Below are 21,344 nucleotides of genomic sequence, written 5' to 3' on the forward strand. Positions count from 1 at the left end.
CGGGGGGTGGGGAGACCATGATCCTCAGGGGGGTGGGGACCAGGAGCGAGATCGGACTGCTCTCACTGTTCGAGCACTACGGATCCTGCCAGGTAGGTTCTATCTGTATCTGTATAGCCAGTATAACTGCTCTTTGGCGTAACACACCAGCTTCTGTATCTGTATAGCCGGTATAACCCCCCCTTCAGCGTAACACACCAGCTTCTGTATCTGTATAGCCGGTATAACCGCTCTTTGGCGCAACACACCAGCTTCTGTATCTGTATAGCCGGTATAACCACCCTTCAGCGTAACACACCAGCTTCTGTATCAGTATAGCCGGTATAACCGCCCTTTGGCAAAACACTCCAGATTGCAGGCACATGGCACAACATCAGTGGCTATATTACACTGAAGGACCTGTTACACCTTAACTTTGCACTGTAAATGTTGTTTTAGTGATATCAAACAATGCAAATCATAAACAATAGAAATGGACAATATCATATGACATTTAGGCCCTATTTTCTTGGGACCACTGTTCACACAATCATGTAGAAACAAATATGGTCAACCAAATATCTTTCAAATAAATTATTTTACATTTCTCTTTCTCTCATGCCATTTTCTTATGTAAAATGTTTTAAAGAATATTGCAAATTTCAAATGTACCAAAAGGAAGTTTTAACCCTCCCCAGGTTGGTACGTACATGAAGACCCCCCGGTTCCCTATCTGGGTGGTGTGCAGCGAGAGCCACTTCTCTGTTCTCTTCTGTCTGCGGAAGGAACTGGTGAATGACTGGAAGTACGAGCGGCGGTTTGACCTGTACTACTACGACGGTCTGGCCAGGCAGGACGAGCAAATACGACTCACTGTCGGTAAGGCCTTTTTGCGACATCTGTGTCAAGTTTGTTTCTTTGACATCAACTGAAAAGTTAAGATTCAGGTTGGGAGTCCATAGCATCCAGGACATGGAAAGATATATATAAGTCAATTAAAATGTATGGCCACTTCCAAAGAATGGACAGTAAAAAGTGGCCTAGAAAGATTGTTACACTAGAAGTAGAAGGCCAAAACCCACAGGGGCATCTAAGAAAGAGATTGATGCACAACGTACGGAAGGATTTCCACCATCTAAATCTTTATAATCCTTTTCCCTTCTTTGTTCATTACTATCTTTTAAATCCATTAAAACTGATAGAGGCATTTTTACCTTTAGAAAACTGCAGCACATTTCTTAAAAATGCATGGGTCCATTTTGCTGTAAAGTGGATGAAAAAGGGAAAATATGGGGCAATCGCTCATTTCCTGTCATATTTGGGTCACCTGAGTTAGTACCAAATTGCACCACTCTAGGCCATTATGGCACAGGTCCATCTGTTGAAAGCTTCCATGATTCAGATTCTTGCTGTAAGGCAGAAAATCTCATCCACAGTTCATAGTACACCAAATTGTGAAATTTGCAGTTTTTCTCTTCAATGCAAATTTATGGCACTGCAAATGTGTCTTCATCATCTTAAGTCAAGTTTAAAATGCAAGCAACAACTTTTCTGATGTTAGCATGAAAGTTCGTCTGAGTTGGTCAAATACATTAATGAAAATTAAACTGTTCTCGAACTCAAGAAAAATGACTCACGAGGAATTTTCATCCAAATTATTCGATCTTCATCAGCTTTCTGACCCGAGTGCTACGTAGACACAATTTTTCTTGAGTTGAAAACAGTTTAATTTTCATTATAAACTTTTCTGAGTTACAGCAATCTTTACACTGAATCTAACAGTTACGTGACAAGCCTTTGCTAATCTACTGACATGTACATGTACAAATGTATGTCTTGATTAACTTATGACCTTACAAGCTGCTACATGTCATTCATTTAACGTGGAAATTTGACACCTTTTTCCGAAGGCCAATAAAAAATCAGGCATCCCCCATCTGTGAAACTGTGATAAGCCTCATTCAGCAAGACCTACAGATGTGCTAAGGCCTAGAAAATAAATGTTGTGTTTCCTGTTTCAGTCTTGAAAAAATTAGGTTTGGTAGGGATTATCTTTTTCTTTTCACTTTTTTTTTAGACTGTTGATCTCTAGTTATCCAGGTTAACAAAGTAAAACTTGCAGGAGGACACTATGTTTTACGTATATATTCAATGTCAATGTTGGAAAACTGATTGTACAACATTTCATCACTCAGGTGTCAGATCATGGAGCTAGAAAAGATTGATCAGCTCGAAACATGCATGTCCCTTGCAGGGGTCCACAAAAGAAGTCTAGGGTCGGCAGTTTTTTCTAGGGTCGGTCAGGAAACATGAAACACAATCTTTTTATTCCTAGGCCTAATGTTAAAGCCATTTAATGGATGGGTTCCTCCAGGAAAAAGGTCAGGGTTTCAAAATTAACTTACATACATGCAGAAGACTCAATTTCCAGCTGTGAGGCTTTTATCGAGTCTTGGAAGCTCAAAGGACATTTTTGGCTGGAATTTTTCCAGTTTTTCTCACTGATTTTTGGGGATTGGCCAAGATTTGCAGACGACTGACCCTGTCTAAATTAGAAAAAAAAAGTTGACTCTCTGGTGACGTTGAAATTCTTTATCCTTTTTGCCATCAACAAACCTACATTTTAAGTGATTGGCTGATGTTTGAGGGGGGCCTTAATTATGAAAAAATGCAGTTGACTCCCTGGAAATTTTGAAATTCATCAACCTTTAAGGCATGCATATGCATCAGCAAATTTGTTCAAAGGTGACTGACCGTGTGACACCAGCATAATTTATTATACATTATGTAACTACAGGTCATCAACCCTTTTGAAAGCACATTTTTGTGATGGGATATTCGTGATTTGGGCTTTTAAGCTATACTCAGTCTGTAATAGATTCAGTAAAGTAAATCTGTTCGCCCTAAGTGCTTTTTCCTTGATAACAGCCATTCAACCTTAATCAGCATGCCTTCAGTACACACCTGCAAAAACTGTACTTTGCTGAAAAATATGCATGGATTATATAACATTAGCTCTCAGCACTACATGTATATATGTAGCTGGTGTGTTACGCCGAAAGGCGGTTATACCGGGTATACAGATACAGATATAGATCTATTGGGGTAAAAGACTGGCACATAAAAAAATCAAGGCCTTCTCTCTCTCAAGAATATTTATTTTGAACATCCCGATATTTGAAAATTATAGACTGACTCTATAATCCATGTTATGTAATAACTGAAGAGGGTCCCTTTATGATGTGTTTTATGTTTATGGTCGCACCTGCATCCATATATTGTCGTCAAGGATAGCATTTCTTGGAATTTCAAACTGAATTGTCAAAGGAGCGTGTCAATACCACACATAAGACATTTTCATCATGGCTCCTTTGACAATAAGCTGAAGTTAAAAGCATATAATATATTTCTGAGAAAAATAAGACAGTGATGTATTATTTATCAATCGAGGGAATGTCCTAGCTCCAAGTGTGTATCATGGAAACTTCCTTGTATATTTTAATGAATCCTTGGAATTAAAAGATTAAATCTGGACAATCTGCACAATCCCAGGAAATTCTGAGCAGAGCCCATAGACATAGATACACGTGACAAAGACGACAGCATAATATACAGAAATCTAAAATTTTGTGTTTGACTTGAGTCAGAGAACCATTTAATTTTCCTTATGGAATCATTCAGGTTTATCTTTCGGTGATTAATTATTATTTTTTCCCTTTTTTGTTTGACTGTAGACAACTTGCATCCGTATGAGCCACCAGGAGAGGGTGAGCTGGTCCCACCATTAGAGCACTGCATCAGGACCAAGTAAGTACTGTCAAAGGATCAATCAATTAATCAATAACCAATAATCAATCAATCAAACAAACAACCAAACAAACAATCAATCAATCAACAGCATATTATTAAGTTCATTTGTAAGACTTACAATAAAATGTAGTTTAAACTTTGTAATGCTTGGTATTCGTTTGTTGGAAAAACTTACAGGACACAAAATCAATCAATCAATCAATCAGGTAATTTAAGATTGATCAACAGTATGTACTAAATTCATTTGTGTTTGTATTACCAGTCCTACCTTCCACTTAGTGATGTACTGGTCTATTCTTTCTTGATCATATCGTCCCATCTTTTCCATTGCCAATACTACATATAGTTAATTCCTCTTTCTTTCTCCCTGTACCGTTCCTTGTATTATAATTTGGCTACTCCCGATGATTGTGACACATGACATTGACAATATACCACTTTTAAATTAGTTTCTGTGTCTTCACTCAGTTGTTACAGGAGGTCTCCATTTGGACCCAAGTTTTGCTTCACTCCATTCTGTACCTACATTTTTTTATTATTACTAACCATCTGATTCATTATTATAGCAGAATTCTAGCACTTTATACTAATAACAGAGAACCATCACACATAACAAGCAGTGATATACAACACTGACAATGACTTTGACATGCCTTTCAGTACAACTGTAATAATACGCAGCTTGTAAAATGGAATCAAATGTCAACTTAACAATTCACCATAACTTCATAAAGCAATGCAATCTAACTGGTTGTTTCATTGCTGGCTCCAGGCTGTCTGAAAGGCCTTTTATAAGTGGCTAATAATTCTGTATACAGGCTAATACGTTACATACTTACCAGTGTTTTAATACTCAGGGGTTTTGTGAGTGTTATTTGAAATGATTTCCATCTCTTTTGCACAATGGAAAAGTCAGAAGTTGTCTGCCAGGATACTTTTTGATTGAATTAGAAGGTCAGGATCTTTTTTCTAGAGGAGATTTATTCTGTTTTTTATGGTATCATACCATAAACCTTTTTGGTACTGGTATCTTTTCTTATGCCAGCCAGGTGGCAAATGGTAACTGTCTGGCCAATTTGATTTTGATCCTTTTTAGAGGAGAATTGTTTCATGTTATATAGTATTATAAAGTTTTTATTGTATTACAAAATTTTAAAATATTTTGCTCTCTAAGCGAAGGTTTAGGCTTTGGCTTGTTTTTGACATTTTAGACATTTTATCAGTTTTTTTTTGTACTGTTTTTTTTTTGCCAGCTGGGTGGCAAATGATAACTGTCTTGCCAATTTGATGTTGTCTTACAGCTACATGTAGAAAAAGATTTGCTCCTAGATTAGAAATTAGTTTGTTATTTCTGGCCTGTCTACCATGAAATCATCATATCCCCAACACATGATTATATGGAGTACATATAATTTGTGCATTCATGCACAAAATGAATAATATTATAAAGAAGTCCAATTATCACTCGTGATAGATAATTTGAGAAGCATTGATTTTCTTAGTGCCAAGAATTAGACACAAAAAAACACCAGATTCTTGTCACAATCACATAGTAATAAATAAGATTCACAAATTTTGTAATTAAGACCAATAGACATCATATTAAGATTTGTTAAGACAGAAAGTCACTTGTAATTACAGTACAATTTGGTCACTAATGCAAGGTTTTATAACAGTGTTAGATCCTAATGCTGAATGATACTTACTGGATATATTGCTTCTGTGGTAGCTGCCTTTGATCTATAAGTGAGAAAACAAGATCCTGGATGCGTGACAAATTTTGTTTCAATGACTCATGAAACTCATTTTTGGATATAGTAGCCTTATTCTATGGTCGACTTTGATACTGACTGTTCATTTTACAGATTCTAAAGTATTGTTCTCGGTGACTGAGTTAGTTGTGGGTTTGTCTCTCTGTCTGTCTTATATAATTCTAGGAGCATTTTGGAGGTATTGTCAGAACCTGAATATTGTACATGAGACTATTCACTGATGTGCACAATATGTTGTTTGCTTTTTTCAAATAAAAAGACTGGAGCAGGCAAATTTAGGAAACAAGAAACTAAATGGCCAATCAGTATTACATGTATGATAGGATAGAAGCTCTGAGGAAGGTAAGAGTCAATACACAAAGCCAGTTTGAGAGTGTGGCCTAAATCCATTCTAAATTAACTTGACTCACGACTTCAAGGCTTTCCGATTGAGTTTTAACCAGAGTTATTATGGCTTCACCACAAAGTGGTGAAGACATATTGTGTTCCCTCATGTTTCTCCTTCTCCTCCTCCTGCCATTTCTTTAAAGGGATTCAACTCAGCCGTTTTTCAGCCAAATGACCTGAAATTTGGCATGGACGTAGAGTGGGCCAATACCCAGACGCCTTTTTTTCATTTTTTTGAAAAATTGTTTTATTTGGGTTTTTTGGCCATTTTCAGGCAAAAAATATACATTTTGGGATCTGGAGCCCTGGTACTAAAACCAAATGACCTGAAATTTGGTATGGGGATACGTTGGACATATGTCTGCAAAACCTAATTCAAGCTTTTGACATACACCACTTTAAAATTGTGAAAAATAGGGCTTTTTGGCTATTTTTGGACCAAAAATGTACATTTTTGGCTCCTGTGCCCTAATATTAAATCGGAATGACCTGAAATTCGGTATGGGGATACCTTGGACACATGTCCAAAGAATGTCATTCACGCTTTTGACATACACCACTTTAAAATTATGTAAAATAGGGCTTTTTGGCTATTTCCGGCATTGGAAGATTCCATTGCTGCATGGGGGTATAGACTATTGGCAGCCATCGTGGGATAGATCCATTTTCGGTATGGGGGATGTGGTGAAGCCATCTGCTGCATTTGCTCCTAAGCAAATGTCGGCCTTTCTAGTTATATAAGAGTTCTTACTCAGTACTTCAATGGATTATGCTGTACGTTGTTGGTACTTGATCAAGAGGGTTTGCTTTCCGGCATTACAGCAGACACAAGCTTGTTATTATGTATTTAGGTCACTTGAAGTAAACTTAAGCATAGTTTCCAATGTCAAGCACTTTTAGAAGTTCCAGCTTTAGGCTCTTCAACTGAGAGTCAGTAGGAAAATGCATGAATGCAATCATGAATATTAAAATCAATAATGAATACAACAAGAAGTTCACAAAAATTCTAAATATTTCCTCTATTATATTCTCACTGTTAAATATGTCAGATCTCATACCTACATGTAGAGTGTTATTATAATTATATAAATGACTTTAAACTTCTCCTTTTCATCAGGGTGACTGATGAAGTCACTAGCAACAGTTTTTACAGTAATAAGATATAGCACAGATTCTGATCAGAAGCAAATTGTTTTCAGACACTCTAAATTACAAAATAATCTAGTTTTTCCCTTCAGGATGGTTCTTTAGAGAAGAATTAATCCAGTTTTTGCGTGCGAGAGCCTGATTTGAATGATACCCAGTCCCAAATGCTCCTCCTTCTCGGAAAACTTAATTGGACGCTCAGTTTTACTTCGAAAAGCAATTTTCTAAAATTGCCCCCACCAGCGCATGGCTGAGTGTCCATCCTAGCTTAACAACAGATGAGCAACACAGTTGACCTACATAAAACGTGAGGCCTAGGAAAAAAAACGGTAGTGTTTCCTGTTTCAGTCCGGAAAAAATTATTAGGGTCCGTAGGTAGGGATTATCTTTTTTTGTTCTTTTTTAAACAATTTTTTTAGACTTCAGTGATATCTATATAGGGGTCCAACTTATACAATACAGTTTAACATTATTATAGTAAAACTTGCATGAGGACACTTTTATTTTCGATGTCAGAAAGAAAATGAATGGTACAATGTTTTATAATTCAGGTGTCAGATCATGGAGCTAGAAAAGGTTGATCAGTTCGAAAAATGTCCCTTGCAGGGGTCTACACCCAAAAAAAGGCTAGTGTCGGCGGATTTTTCTAGAGTCGGTTGGGAAACAGAAAACACAACATTTTTTTTCCTAGGCCTGACCAACTCATCACTACCTGTTACATGTACCAATTTATTACCAAATGATACCTTAAAGCAGTACCCTCTAGGGCTGTACTTAAGAAAAATTATTGCATTTCCAAAATTGCTGCCTCTAGAAAAGAGTGACTATCCTTGTCACATTAAATGCCACCAACCTATCACTACTTGTTCTCTTACTAGATGAAGCCCCAAATAAGTACCCTCTAAGCTCAAACTAATGAAAGAAATGATTGTGTTGACGTCATGATTTAATGACTAACCCTGTATAATCTATATGCCGCTAGTCCTGTCATTTGTGACTGTCAGACTTCATAAATTCTGTTAATCGTGAAATTATGTGGTTTTATGTTTGCCATTTTCACAGTTACTTATTACAGGTGAGCTTCTGCCATATTCATTGCATTACTGTATCACAGCAGTTAATTCAAATGCAAGCTTAAAACACCATCAAACCTCTCCACCTCCTACTATATGAAATTTAGCCCTTGCAAACGTAATTGATTTAAGGTAAACAGGTTTTCTAGGTTGCCAGGCAATAAGAATACTTAGGAAGCATGTAAGCTTGTAAACTTATGAAACTTATTAGAAATGAATCTGCACTGTCTGGAAGATCTGATTTATCACATTTAACATTATAGCAGGTACTATTGGTGCGCCAGCCTTTTTCATTTTATGTCTAATAAAGGTTTTGTATTTGTTAGTAGTACCTGTATTAACTTTACGTTTTTGTTTCATTAGCAAAGGATCCTTGTAATTTACATGCTTTCTGTCCAATGCTCACAAATCTATGTAAATAAAAAAAATGAATCTGTTTTTAAACCTGAGAGCAATACATAGTTCGGTTCATGAACTCTCATTCGAAGTAGCTAGGAGCTTGCATGTTTTGGCACAGTACCAATTGTTTGGTCTCGCATAATGTGCCTTACAATTTGTGTAATGTGTTGTAAGTAGCACCCATGCTGGCATTCAAGTTTTCCCCCAGCTAGCATGAACTTTAGCGTGTCGCATTGTACATGTCTCACTAGTATTGCCGGTAATTACAAGTTCTGTGTACAATCGCGAACTCTGCACAGACCTAACAGTCTTTAAGAGTCAACAGGGTTACCTTATAACTTCTGAATCTCAACCCAGGAGTCACAGTCCTTCACCTGTATTTGTTCAGAGTTAGTGATTTTTAATGTGTCTCACCCTACTTGTCTCACTTGTATTACCGCTAGTTATTTTCGTGTACATTTGCGAACTCTGGTCAGACCTAGCAGTCTTTATACTATGAAAGGGTCATAAAATGTCAGCCAACAGAGTAGGTGTCTACTAATTTACTTTGGTTCTCAACCTAGTAGTTAAAGTCCTTCACCCTTCAAGTTATTTGTTCAGAGTTCAGAGTTATAGCTAATTTGTGTTAGGGTCACATCTCTGTACAATATTATTGTAGACTCTGCATAGACCTAACAGTCTTTAAGAGCCAACAGGGTTACCTTATAATTTACTTCGAATGTCAACCCAGTAGTCAAAGTCCTTCACCCTTATTTGTTCAGAGTTCATGAACAGTGGTGTCACACCCTATACATGTCTCCCTTGTATTACCGCTAATTAGTTTACTAATTAGTGTACAATCGCGAACTCTGGTCAGACCTAGCAGTCTTTATACTATGAAAGGGTCATAAAATGTCAGCCAACAGAGTAGTTGTCATCTTCCAATTTACTTTGAATCTCAACTCAGTCCTTCACCCTTATTTGTTCAGAGTTCAGAGTTATAGCTAATTTGTGTTAGGGTTACGTCTCTGTACAAATGTAAGCTCTGGCCAGACCTAGCAGTCTTTAAGAGCCAACAGGGTCACCTAATTTACTATAAATCTCAACCCAGGAGTCAAAGCCCTTCAGCCTTATTTGTTGAGAGTTCATAAACAGTGGTGTCACACCCTACTTGTCTCACTTGTGTACTGCTAAGAAGTTCTGTGTACAATCGCGAACTCTGCACAGACCTAACAGTCTTTATACTATGAAAGGGTCATAAAATGTCAGCCAACAGAGTAGTTGTCTACTAATAAATTTACTTTGAATCTCAACCCAGTAGTTAAAGTTGACACCCTACATGTCTCACTTGTATTACCGGTAATTATTTCAGTGTACAATTGCAAACTCTGGTCAGACCTAACAGTCTTTATACTATGAGAAGGTCATAAGTTTTAGCGAACAGGTTGTTTTAACTTGCTTTGAATCTCAACCCAGTAGTTATACCAAGTAAGTCCTTCACCTTTATCGGTTGGGAGTTCAGAGTCTCAGAATCTCTCTTAGTGAACATTGACGGCATTTTGAAAATCAGCACAGTAGCAATATGTAAGCCCTGGATAACTGGAATAAATGGAAAATTTAATGGGTTTACCATCAGTTAATCAAGTCGCAGCTTAAAATGTAGCGAACTGCAGGTTATTTCAAACGCTACATGCACCAATGGAGGTATGAAAATAAGTACTACTAGATGCATCAATCCTTGACTTGTTAAGTTTTTTTTTTATACCAACATTTCATGACTAGAAATGGTGACGGCACACTCAAGTTATATCAAGTTATTTTGTTATGCCGCCACCAACACAGGGTACAAGTACAGGACAGGGCAATACTCATTTTCACTTAAGTTAAGTGAGAAAAGTCGTGTAAAGTACCTTTCCCGAGGGCACAAGATCGTTGGCATGTCAGGACTCGAACCCGGGACCTCTTGCTTCCAAGTCGAGCACTCTGCCGGTACACCACACGACCCCATGGTACATGTAAACTTGAAAAGTTGAAATGGTATTCAGCTGTTGATCTCCGAAAATAACGTATCCAATCTATGGACGATAAATTTTGTATGTGATCAGAAAATCAATGCATAATTGCAGCCATAACCTGCCTGATCCATTATGGTAAAAAGCTCGTCAGAAGTCATAAAGACGTAATTTTAAAGTATTTATGGCTGCCAAATGGAGCATTCATCAGAACTTATTTCAGCATGCATTTTTCTGCTCAGTATATGCACTTTGACCCACTTTTCGATTGTAGTTAACAGGAAAACTTGCAAGGTCTGCAAAATATTGAATTTAGTTACAATCTACTACTACTATGGCCACTGTCAACAAAAGTCTTGAAGGATGATGATTTTTTTCTCTCCGTGATTATTATTGTATGTGGTTATGTCCATGGTGCTGAATATGTGGCTGTTACGATATTGGATGTTTCTTACTTCTATTACATCAAAAGTAGCTCAATACTGATCAGGCAGTGTCCATGGACAGAACGTATCAACTATACAAACACATGGTCGCAGCTGTCAATATATAAAGAAAACAAAGTTCTCACGATGCATAATATTGCAGCTATAACCTGCCTGGTCCATTATGGTAAAAAACTCATCAGAAATCATAAAGACGTCATTTTAAAGTATTTATGGGAGCCAAATGGAGCATCCATCAGAATTATTTTCAGCATGCATTTTACTGCTCAGGATGCACTTTGACCCACTTTTCAATTATAGTTTACAGGAAAACTTGTGAGGTCTGCAAAATACTGGCATGGTGGCCTTGAAAAGGTGTACTTAGGTCCGCCTGTTTCACCATGCCTTCCATGTACATGTGTATGTGGTGAATTGTAAAAAATAAATAAATAAATTGAATTTAGTGATAGTCTCCTACTACTACTACCACATGATTGTGTGGTTGTGCCCACATCACTGATTGTGTGGCTGTGTCCCTGGTGCTGATTTTGTGGCTGTCATAAAGTTGGATATGTTTTGTTTGGATGATGTTTGGATATGTTGTATAACTGTGGGGTCGTGTGGCACAATGGCAGCGTGCGCAACTCGGAATCAAGAGGTCCCGGGTTTGAGTCCTGACATGCCACCGATCTTGTACCCTTGGGAAAGGCACTTCACACAACTTTCCCCACTAGACTCAAGTGAAAATGAGTATTGTCTGTCCAGTATTCGTTTATATGTGTGGGACACAACACCAGCAACAGCTGCCTCTGCTCCACGTGTATTGCATTGTTGCAATTTCAATAAAATCAAATCAAATCAAACTGTCTTCTAGATGCGACAATAATTACATTGAGAATAGTTCGCTACTTCAAGTGGTGTCCATTGACAGAACACACCAGCCATACAAACACATGGCGGCAGCTGTCAAACCTTAAAAGAAAACAAAGAACTCATACAAGCACTGGACATCATGAAAAGGCTCCTGATGTCTTTGATGATAATGAGTTTAATATACACTTGTAGAGAAAGAATACTTGAGACCTTTTTCTAGTTTGATAACACTGAAACTTGTAACAGCTGTTTCTTCTTATTTTCTGGGCTGGTACATTCATAATCTTGTGTGCCATTTCTAATAACATTTGTAGGGATTCGAAAAAAGGATGGGCAGAATTCTATACCTCATTGCACATTTAATTTTGCCACCGTTGCCTCGAATTCACAGAAGAAGGGAAAAGATGTAGTTCTTTTACGTTATTGGGTGAGACAACTGTTTTGAATGCAATACATTGTACATAATATATTAGATGGCTACCACAAAACTACAAACATGAAACAGTCACAAATATTTCACAACTTACTGTAGTTAATCTACTAAACCTCTTATTTCCGCCACCTTCCTACCATGGTAACTCTATAATACCACTTTAAGAGAATTGTGACGCTAGCAGACTTTCATCAATTCCTCTAATACCCCTAAACACACTATTTCATTAAAACAAAGCCTACAGCAGCTAATACAGTTTTCAGGCAGAGCAATGACCAAGGATTTGAAACCTGAGACCTCTTAGTCACAATTGCCTATCCCTTGTATAACAGAATTGTGACGCTAGCAGATTTTTCTCAATTCTTCTAATACTCCTAAACACACTATTTCATTAAAACAAAGCCCACTGCAGCTAATACAGTTTTCAGGCTGAGCAATGACCGAGGATTTGAACCCTGAGACCTCCTAGTCGCAATTGCCAAGCCAACAAATGAACTCTGTTGTGTCGTGATCCCGATCTTTGCTACTTCATTGTACTTGAACGACTCCGAAGCTGGCTTCATTTTCACAATCGACCCGCTCTTATTCTCCAGTCAAAACCAATTTTGCGGACTGTGCCTGAGTCTATTTCAGCTCGCAAACAAGTTTGATCTGAGCCACTGAACACAATTAGATCTCCATACTCAGTTAGGAAGTTGACTTGTTGGACCTGACTTCTTGCCGTGTGTGTCAACTTGATCATGGAAACTGCTTAAGTTTGTAATCAGTGTTTTTGCACTTAGGAACATGACTTCTTGCCGTGTGCATCAACTTTTGTCCAACGGTTTGATTTAAGGGAAATTCTCCACAATTTGCAATGTAGGGTCATGGAAAGTGCTGTCTCCAATCAGTGTTTTAGCTAGCATAGGGGCCCTTATGCTGTGATTTGGACTCCCTAGTGAACACAATTAGATCTCTGTGCTCACTTAGGAACTTGAGTTCTTGGACCTGACTTCTTGCCGTGTGCGTCAACTCGAATTTTCAACATTTCCGAGAAGTCGAACGGTTTGATTTAATGGAAATTCTCCACAATTTGCAATGTAGGGTCATGGAAAGTTCTTTGTTATCAGTTGTATAGCTGGCATAAGGGCCCTTGCACTTAGGATCTTCAATTCTTGGACCTGACTTCTTGCCGTGTGTGTCAACTTGAATTTTCAACATTTCCAAGAAGTCCAGTGGTTTGATTTAATGGAAATTCTCCACAATTTGCAATTTAGGGTCATGGAAAGTTCTTTGTTATCAGTATTCTAGCTAGCATAGGGGCCCTTGCACTTAGGGTCTTCAATTCTTGGACCTGACTTTTTGCTGTGTGTGTCAACTTGAATTTTCAACATTCTGAGAAGTCCAACGGTTTGATTTAATGGAAATTCTCCACAATTTGCAACGTAGGGTCATGGAAAGTGCTGTCTCTAATCAGTGTTTTAGCTAGCATAGGGGCCCTTATGCTGTGATTTGGACTCCCTAGTGAACACAATTAGATCTCTGTGCTCACTTAGGAACTTGAGTTCTTGGACCTGACTTCTTGCCGTGTGTGTTAACTTGAATTTTCAACATTTCCAAGAAGTCCAACGGTTTGATTTAATGGAAATTCTCCACAATTTGCAATGTAGGGTCATGGAAAGTTCTTTGTTATCAGTATTCTACCAAGCATAGGGGCCCTTGGACTTAGGATATTCAATTCTTGGACCTGACTTCTTGCAGTTTGCGTCAATTTGAATTTCCAACATTTCCAATTAAGAAGTCCAACGGTTTGATTTAATGGAAATTCTCCACAATTTGCAATGTAGGGTCATGGAAAGTTCTTTGTTATCAGTATTCTAGCTGGCATAGGGGCCCTTACACTTACTAGGATCCTCAATTCTTGGACCTGACTTCTTGCCGTGTGCGTCGACTTGAATTTTCAACATTTTTCAGAAGTCCAACGGTTTGATTTAATGGAAATTCTCCACAACTTTCAATGTAGGGTCATGGAAAGTTCTTTGTTATCAGACGATGAGTATTCTAGCTAGCATATATAGGGGCCCTTGCACTTAGGATCTTCAATTCTTGTACCTGACTTCTTGCCGTGTGCATCAACTTGAATTTTCAACATTTCTGATAAATCTGACTCCAAGGGTTTGTTTTCAATGGAAATTCTCCATTTTTTGCAATGTAGGGTCATGGAAAATGCCATTTCTAATCAGTGTTCTAGCTAGCATAGGGGCCCTTATGCTGTGATTTGGACTCCCTATGCTGTGATTCTGGTCCCAACACTGTCTTTCAACCATCGTAGGGATTTTATTTTTCTGTGGGGAACCCGTGACCCTTCATAAATCTTTAAAAAGATACATTTGGTGAGAACTCTGGTTACAATTAGAATTAAGTTTGTTTTAAATTTAAGTGTAAGTGACGAGATACAACACATACATTGCAATGCACTGGTAAAATTTTGGCCATTGCTAAACACTTAAAATGTGGTTAGCAGACTTACGTTACAAAATGTATTATCATAATGAGAATAACAAAAAACACATTTCTATACCTGGTCCAGAAATATTTTTTTGAAATTATGTTTTTAAAATTTAGACTAAGTATACTAGCTGTTGTTGTTGATTTTTTAAATGTCTGCCTTCATAGAGTGTTTAGGCCACACCAATTTAATTTCTTGGTTAACGGATTCGTCCGCTTCATTTTTTTCTGATTTGTAAATAAAAATAAAAATTCAGAATCAACTGCAAAATGCTCATATTTTGCCCTGAACAGTTGAAAACAGTCCTTTTCATCCTAGTTGTTACTGTAACAGTTATTCCATCTTTCAATGCAGTGGTATCATTAAAAGTTCAAAGTTCATTGTTTAAATTTTGAACTAGCCCGGTATGTTGACTTCATGGCTCCTATCGTACCATTTTGGGCCATAATAGGATGCCTAGGCCTGTTTTTATTTTTTTTATTTTTTTGCCCGCCCGCTCCATTATTTTTCTAGAAAAATCCGTTAACCAAGAAATTAAATTGGTGTGGCCTTACCATAATCTTGGTGTTTTCGTGTCGGACTCCCTAATTCAAAAAGCTGTTAATCCTTATTTAGTTCCACTCATGGTTTGCGACGCAAAGTCCAGAGATCTTAACGTGTTGTGATGGGAAGATTATGAATGCGTACACGAGTTGATCCTAGTCTAGCCGCCATCTGTCACACTACGATGGCTTATTACACAGATGACTGCATGTTGTGATGCTGAGGCCTTGGGAAAAAATGTTGTGTTTCCTGTTTCCCAACCGACCCTAGAAAAAAATGCTGACCCCAGCCTTTTTTGTGGGGAAGGGATATTTTTTGTTGGGAAGTTTTCAAGCTGATCGGCCATTTCTAGGTGATGCTGTGGCCTAGGGAAATAAAGTGTTGTGTTTCCCGACTTACCCTAGAAAAAAATGCTGACCTAGTCTTTTTTGGGGTTGGACCCTTGCAAGCGACATAAATTTTTAAAGCTGATGGACCTTAAATTCTAGCTCCATGACCTGACACCTGAGTGATGAAACATTGTACAATCGGTTTTCCAACATTGAAAATGTCTTCAAGCAAGTTATACATGTACTTGGATCACTAGAGATCACCAAAGTCAAAATAAAAAAAATAAAAAAGATAATCCCTACCTACTGACCATAATTTTTTTCAGGACTGAAACAGGAAACACAACATTTTTAAATCTTAGGCCTGGTTTATTACACAGATGACTGCATGTTGTGATACTGTGGGAAGGTCTCTGACCTGTTTCTCTGCAGCTGCTATGATAAGGCCAGCCTAATCTGATTTCTCTGTTCTTGGATTTTCAGCTTCATATTTTTTCATTAAAAAACAAGAAATGGAAGATCTCGTACCGATATAGATACAGGTGGTTGCATGTAATATATCTAGCTGCCGCCACGCTGCATGCCTACAAAGCTGGTGTTGTGCTGAAGGGCAGTTATGTACAAAAATGTATATACCGGCTATACCAAAACAGATACAGATACCTATGTGGTATATTTCATGTTTTATTCATTATGTAATGTTGTAATTTTTTTTGCTCCCAGTTTCTAGTGCAATTTTCACTGGCTCCTATAACTTACCAAGTAGAATAAGGCAACAGACATGCATATACATGTAGGAAGACTTTGACTTTATTATGGACTTTATGTAGGATATTTCACTGTTACAGTTTAAGTCTTCTAGCAGTGCTATGAATACCAACAACTCTAATTGCTGTGGCTTAACCAGTCTTTTGTTACATCAATAAGTCAATAGAGCAGGTGAAATCTCAGCTATACACATTGAAGTTAATTGCATACAGTGCCGTAACTCACTTAATACATCTAAAGCTCAATACGTAATACTGGCACAATTGATCTACATTCCCTCTATGTGGGATTTGCAATTAGGAAGGGCAGCTGAGGTTGTTGTACTGCAATATACATACATAATTATGCACACAACAGGTGAAATCTCAGCTTAACACATTGCGCTCAGTTCTATACAGTGTCATTATTTACTTACATCTAAAGCCTAATACGTAATACTGACACAATTGATCTATGTTCCCTCTATGTGGGATTTGCAGTGAAAAGGGCAGCTGAGGTTGTTGTACTGCTATATACATTGATTGTACACACAGTAGGTGAAATCTCAGCTAAACACATTGTATGTATACTTACTTTTTTACAGTGTTGTAACTCACATACTATATCTAAAGCCCAATACGTAATACTGACACAATTGATCTACATTCTCTCTATGTAGGATTTGCAGTTAAAAGGGCAGAGAGGTTGTTGTACTGCAATATACATATTATTAATTATGCACACATGCAGCAGGTGAAATCTCAGCTTAACACAGTTCTATACAGTGTCGTAACTCATTCAATACATCTAAAGCCCAATACATAATACTGACAAAGTACTAGTTGATCTACATTCACTCTTTGTTGGATTTGCAGTGAAAAGGGCAGGGAGGCTGTTGTACTGTGATGTTTTCTGTGACCTGTTTCCCCTTCAGCTGCTTTATCAAGCTTTAGTCCTGGCAGGAAGTCCACAGAACAGGTGTAAAGTCAGATATGGATTAGGCCACACCAAGTAAATTTTATGGATGACGTCCTTTGGAGACCCTAAATTTAATGCGAGAGGGCAAAAAAAAACAAGAAGTGCCCTAAAAAACAAGATGCCTAGATTAGAAAATATACTAAAAGACGACAAATGTTAGGACACAAATTGAATGAGGTCACACAGTGTAACAAGCAAGAACTTAAAGTCTTTTATTCATCATCAAAACAGCAATAAATCAGGTGGAATAGCAGTTGTTGGCCTGTCCTGTTTTCGTGTTACAGGTTTCAAGTCAATCTGACGATTTGCGGCACTGTCGTGACTCTTTGGTCATAGTTATGTAGGAAGCGGAATTTCTTGTTTTTTTTTTCTAGGAACGGGCCAAAATCAATGCGCGCGCGGACGTCATCCATAAAATTTACTTGGTGTGGCCTTACTCGTAAATGGCTGAGATAGCATAGAAGAACCTGATAAATTTACAAGGAGGAGATCATACATACACTGTCAGGCTTTTTGAATCCAAATTTTTTAAAGTAACCCTTGTCCTGCTGAGCCCATATGATTTGATATGGGTTACACACACAGTACCATCTTATAGCATATGATATAGTGCCCTAAGCTTATTATGTACAAAAATGGGGTATTTCTCATGCAACGCATCACAACACAGCGTAATGCAATGAATGCGGAAGTATCTACGCCACCGCAGGGCAAAAAGTGTCAAGAGTCTTTAATACATGCATTTACCATAATCTTTGAATGTCTTTATATCTTCATATAATTCATTTCATTTAGTATTTCTTGACAATGTATAATGACTGTATTTAGAGGTCTGTCATGTCATTTATTTAGTTCCTGCAATATCCATTACAACTGGATTGTAGTTATTATAAGATTTACAACTTATAGTCTGTTGCAGTTGCATTTCAATAAATAAAGATTGAACTTCATTGTGGCCACCCCAAAGAAGTGACATAATGACGTACGACCAACAAACTGTTTTATAAAGTTTAGTCATCATTTCTGAGCCCTGTATCAATTTTACAGACAGTTTTAGAAGTTACGGGTATGTTAGCAAGACGCAATAATCCTGTATGATTTATACAGTGCTGCTGATGTCTTTGTAGCCACACTGGCAGACGTAAATTTTGTATTCAAGGCTAATCTGGGATATGTACAAGAAATTATCTCAATCTTCCTTGCTGTATGGCAGGGTTGCCTTCAAGTTTTGTACTGCCTACACACTCACACACCCAAACTGATTGAATTTAACAGAACATGTAGGGTGCAAAATGTATTCTGGCATTCTCAATTTAAAAGCTTTTCAACCATAACTTATATAGGACATTGACACAAAGAGTTAGTGACACAAAGAGCAAATTTTGTAAATGTGACATATATGTTTTGTAAAGCTCAAAATTAAGCTGGCATCACACTGTGAATTCCTGCTAGCTGAATTTGGTCACTAATATTCACAATCTGGTCAAAGGATCAAGCAATATTTTTATTGCCCGGAAATCTACCATGTTATATTGGAAGGGGCTTAAGCTTGGTAACCAGCGGACATGGGTGAATCCCTAAAGATTGTGTAATGATCGAGAGGACATCAACCTTCTTCTGGTCTTGCAAACTCTGTTTTTGGTTCCACTTTTTGAGTTTTGAAGAGATGTAACAAACTTAAGGTTTGAGAAATATCTGCTTCTTTTTATTGGCCACCACAAGACCCAAAAGAGATAAAAACTACAACTGATCTACCGAATGTTCTTATTATATTTTCCTTCAAAAGACACATCAAGAATTGTACATGTTGACAGAAAGAGTAAATTTAGCCTTACATTTTACTCTCAAAGTCATCTCTAAGTTGATATACACTATGTAGATGTAGCGACATCATTCAGCGTCCACTCAAAGCCATTTTTACGAGGAGGAAACAATAAAATTACGACATGATGTATCACAATGGCAGTAGAGCAGACAAGGGTCAGACCACAGGCCAGCAAGTTTGCTCCATTATGGCCCAAAATAAAACTTTTATGTTGTCATCTGTATTGCTCCAGCTTTTATATCATCAATTACCTTCTCTAGTAGTGCTGTAAGGTAATATTTCATTCCTTGTTACATTCATCGACTTTAAAACTGGATGCAACAAAGCTGAAAGGTACAAGGAATATTAGAAATTTTTATGTAACATCAACTCATAAATTTTCCAGTTACCTTCGGATCAGCTAGATTGCCAAGTCATGATCAAGGCCTTTACAAGAAATTTAATGTCTTGAACACAAATTTATCACTGTAATGATATCTTATAAGTGTGCATACCTCAGGGATTACAGATTCTGTATTATTGTACTAGTCTCTTTAGATTTAGATTTACTGTTTTGTGATGGTATTTGTGGTAGAAACCAACGGAATTAAGAAAGTTTAGTTTATGCAATATACAATCACCAATTAAAAGTCCTGGTAGTAAGAATTTTAGGGATTTTGTGCCACCGTAACCATATGATTGCCAAGTTGAGGCCTTTTCAAGAATGTCTTGAACACTGAGATATCATAAGTGTGCATACATGGGAATTAGTCACTGAATGCTGTATTATTGTAGGTCTCTTTAGATTCAGATTTCCCATTTTTTAAAACATATTTGTGGTGTTTAATGGCAGTCTTAGGGTAGTATTTAGTAAGCAATGGAATTATGAAAGTTTAGGTTATGTGGCAGTACACAAATTACGATCACCAAAGTCCCAGTATAGTAGGGATTTTAGGGATTTCATGCCACCGTAGCCTGTATATTCAAGATACCATTCTTTTCATTCAACAATATTTGTATATAGGAGCCTTCAGATGAAATAAAGTAAAATCCATAAAAAGGGTATAATATTTTCATTGTACATGATTGTACAGAGAAAATTTTGTCAGTGATTTAGTGCTACTAAAGCGTATCCTCTAGCAGAGTGTAGTTTGAAGCTGTGAAATTACCAGATATATTCAAAATACCATCATTCTTTTCATGTAAGGCTCCTATTCTAAAAATATTTAGCTGAAACCCATAAAAACTACAGATATCGTCATAATAATCCAGGCAAAATTGTGTCCAGGATTTGACATTATTACATTCTGGATGTTTTGTCTGAGGGTAGATCATTTTTATGCCTTTGGTTATAAGAAGTCTCTTGGTACTAAAAGTGTTGCCGTTGTAGGCCTAACCAAGCCAAAAACCATAAAAAAGGTTATCACAATTTTGCAATAAACGCCAGAAAAATGATGTTCAGGATTTGTTGTTATCGTGTGTATTCAGCTTGAGGCTGTGTATATAGTAGTACAGTGTAAATTCAGGGATTATTTTTATGCGTTGTGAAAATCTGCATGAGCAAAACTAGTTCCAGAGAGCACGTAGGCAGAAAGTACTGTGCCTGCGCGAAACAAAGATTTTTCCATTAGGCCACACCAAGTAAATTTTATGGATGACGTCCGTGCGCGCATTGATTTTAGCCTGTTCCTAGAGAGAAAAAAACAATAAATTCCGCTTCCTGTAACTATGACCAAAGAGTCACGACAGTGCCGCAAATCGTGATTGACGTGAAACCCGTAACGCGAAAACAGGACAGGACGACAACTGCTATTCCACCTGATTTATTGCTGTTTTGATGATGAATAAAAGACTTCTTGCTTGTTACACTGTGTCCCCTCATTCAATTTATGTCCTTAGCTAACATTTGTCGTCTCTTAGTATATTTCTAATCTAGGCTTCTTGTTTTTTAGGGCCCTTCTTATTTTTTTTTTGCCCTCATGCATTAGATTTAGGGTCTCCATCCATAAAATTTACTTGGTGTGGCCTTATGGTTTTCGTTGGATTTTTGGTCAACGTTGTTTTATAATTTTGCCTGTTAGAGATTGTATCTATTCCAACACAACACTTGTAAACTATAAGAGGGATGTCATCCTTAAATATGTAAATACAACAATATACCTAAAAC

General features: G+C 37.4%; 1 protein-coding gene across 1 annotated transcript in view; it reads left to right on the plus strand.

Moving 5' to 3' along the window:
• LOC109478132 (protein FAM188B-like) overlaps window positions 1-3,790 on the plus strand; it is a 20,749-nt gene extending 16,959 nt beyond the window's left edge. Inside the window, exons 15-17 of the mRNA XM_019779621.1 lie at window positions 1-92; window positions 678-858; window positions 3,714-3,790. Coding sequence (XP_019635180.1) covers window positions 1-92; window positions 678-858; window positions 3,714-3,790 — 350 coding nt within the window. The remainder of the gene's footprint in view (window positions 93-677; window positions 859-3,713) is intronic.
• Window positions 3,791-21,344: the final 17,554 nt, after the last annotated feature.

Source organism: Branchiostoma belcheri, unplaced genomic scaffold (assembly GCF_001625305.1).
Source record: "Branchiostoma belcheri isolate BF01 breed outbred unplaced genomic scaffold, Haploidv18h27 scaffold42, whole genome shotgun sequence".
NCBI classification, from domain to species: Eukaryota; Metazoa; Chordata; class Leptocardii; order Amphioxiformes; family Branchiostomatidae; genus Branchiostoma; species Branchiostoma belcheri.